Raw genomic sequence first — 2,198 nt, forward strand, 5'->3', positions numbered from 1 at the left:
GTATGTGGATTGGATCAATTGGATAGGTGATCTGCACCCGATTTCTAAAATTTTATGGAAGGAATTATAAATTGAAAGATAAAATAAAATTTAAATAGATACGGTCATTATAATTTTTTGATCTGAATATGATTCGATTCACATATGATGTGACGAATCAAATACTACTATCTACTAATTTAGATCGGATCTAGATCCGGTGATGACAGAGTCAAATATCTGCTAATTCAAGTAGGATCATGGAATTTCAAGATGCATGCCCCCAAATCTAAATGGACTTCCATCGGACACGAATTTCCGCATGCTGTTTACTAGCATTTGACAGACTTTACAGTTGCAATTGGGCAGTCAAAATGTATTTTTTTACCATCTGGTCGGGCCCCAAAATCCCCAGTACCCAATATTATGTCCACCGAATCATTTCGTTTATACTCCAAAAATGATTTCCAAATTTGAAAAACATATCCTCTCCTCACTCCTACAAATTTAAATTTCCTTCTCTCGGGTCACATAGATACTCGTGCCTTCTTCTTTAATACTACTACGAGTGTCCTCTCCCTGGCTCTCTCTCTCTCTCCTTGGGTCCTCCACTGTTCCTTCTACGAAAGAGACTGACCGAATTTTAAAAAAAAAAAAAAATTACAGACGAATAAATCAAAAAAGCTCAGACGTATAAATTGTACTTTTTAAAAGTCTGCGAAGATCTGTGCAGGAAAAAAAATAAACAATCTGAAAGAGAGATGAAGAGCAGCAGCGCTAAGCTCATACTCGTTCATCCATCTTCCCTGCACAAACAAGGAGTAGCCATAGCTGCCTCCCACCGCCTCTGGCTCCTCCTTTTCCTCTCTTTCTTCGCTTTAGCCTTTACTCTTACCCTCATCACCACCAAAGACGCCATGACCGCCGCCGCAGCAAATGCCGCGTCCGCCTCAGCCACCGTAAAAGCCCCCTTGCCCAGGCCGGTATTCGACGCCCTCCTCCACTACGCCTCCGTAAACTACTCCGCCGTCGGTTCCCGCTTCTCCGCCTCGGAGCTCGCCGCCGTCGCCGGCGTCCTCCGCCGGTGCAACTCCAACGCCACCCCATGTAACTTGCTCGTTTTCGGGCTCACTCACGAGACCCTCCTCTGGAACTCTCTCAACTACAAAGGCAGAACTGTGATGGTGGGCGATAACGATTACTTCGTCACCAGGCTGGAACAGAGGCACCCGGAGATCGAAGCGTACGACGTTCAGTTCACGACGAAGGTGAGCGAACTGTACGAATTGCTGGAGTACTCGAAAGAGCAGCTGAAAAATGAGTGCCGGCCCGTACAGAATCTTCTCTTCTCGGACTGTAAGCTGGCGATCAACGATCTTCCAAACCAAATATACGACGTCGCGTGGGACGTGATTCTGATAGATGGGCCGTTCGGGTTTCTGCCGACGGCTCCGGGGAGGATGTCGGCGATATTCACAGCCGGAGTTTTGGGTAGGAGTAAGAAGGCCAGCGCTGGAAAGACGGATGTGTTCGTGCATGAATGTAATAGAGAAGTGGAAAGGGTTTCCAGCGAAGAGTTTCTGTGCAGGGAAAATTTGGTGGAAACAATTGATACGCTGGGCCATTTTCAGGTGGGGGAAACGGAGGCCAATAAAAGGTTTCAATTTTGTTCGGATTCGGGTTCAATAGCGTCTTCTTCTTCGCCTTCGTCCAAGAACAGGGCAGATAGCTGAGTCATGCTGCTGCTACTCCTCTACATAAAGTTGTAATTACCTTTTTTTTTTGTTTTTTCTTTAAATTTGGGGGCTTAAATATTTTACTCCTACTTAATACGACTAAATTGTATTAATACTCATAGGTTCTGCTTTTTACTCTCTCAAATGTGAATAACCGGAGATATTTAGGCTGGTTTTTTTTTTTTGAGTCTTGACATGTTTTTCTTCTGCTCTTTTTTTCACTTATGCGTGTACATATTTAATGGATTTAGCTGTAGTTCGAAAAGCATTCATCCATCGTGTTGGGGGCATTTGCAGCTGAGACCAAAGTTCAATGCTGATAAATTGATCCAACTTTTGCAAGCTTTTAAGATCCTTAAGAGAAATTATTTGGAACTCATCTTCAGAACAGATGTAGATGTAGGTAGGTGTCCATTGTTTACATGAATCATTATGCAAAAACAAATCACTAGTGACCATTTTTTTCTGATCCCGTGGAATAGG

At 43.6% G+C, this 2,198-nt stretch overlaps 1 protein-coding gene across 1 annotated transcript; it reads left to right on the forward strand.

Moving 5' to 3' along the window:
- Positions 1-494: 494 nt before the first annotated feature.
- On the forward strand, positions 495-1,902 carry LOC113731450 (protein IRX15-LIKE-like). Its single transcript, XM_027256736.2, has one exon. It carries the CDS (start codon positions 741-743, stop codon positions 1,710-1,712), a length of 972 nt encoding a protein of 323 aa, XP_027112537.1. The 5' UTR covers positions 495-740; the 3' UTR covers positions 1,713-1,902.
- The last annotated feature ends 296 nt before the right edge of the window (positions 1,903-2,198 follow it).

The sequence above is a fragment of the Coffea arabica genome, chromosome 2e (assembly GCF_036785885.1).
Source record: "Coffea arabica cultivar ET-39 chromosome 2e, Coffea Arabica ET-39 HiFi, whole genome shotgun sequence".
In the NCBI taxonomy this organism is placed as follows: domain Eukaryota; kingdom Viridiplantae; phylum Streptophyta; class Magnoliopsida; order Gentianales; family Rubiaceae; genus Coffea; species Coffea arabica.

Excerpts from the sequence above, each read along its gene's own strand:
- LOC113731450 (XM_027256736.2), top strand. The coding sequence starts at position 741 with ATGAAGAGCAGCAGCGCTAAGCTCATACTCGTTCATCCATCTTCCCTG.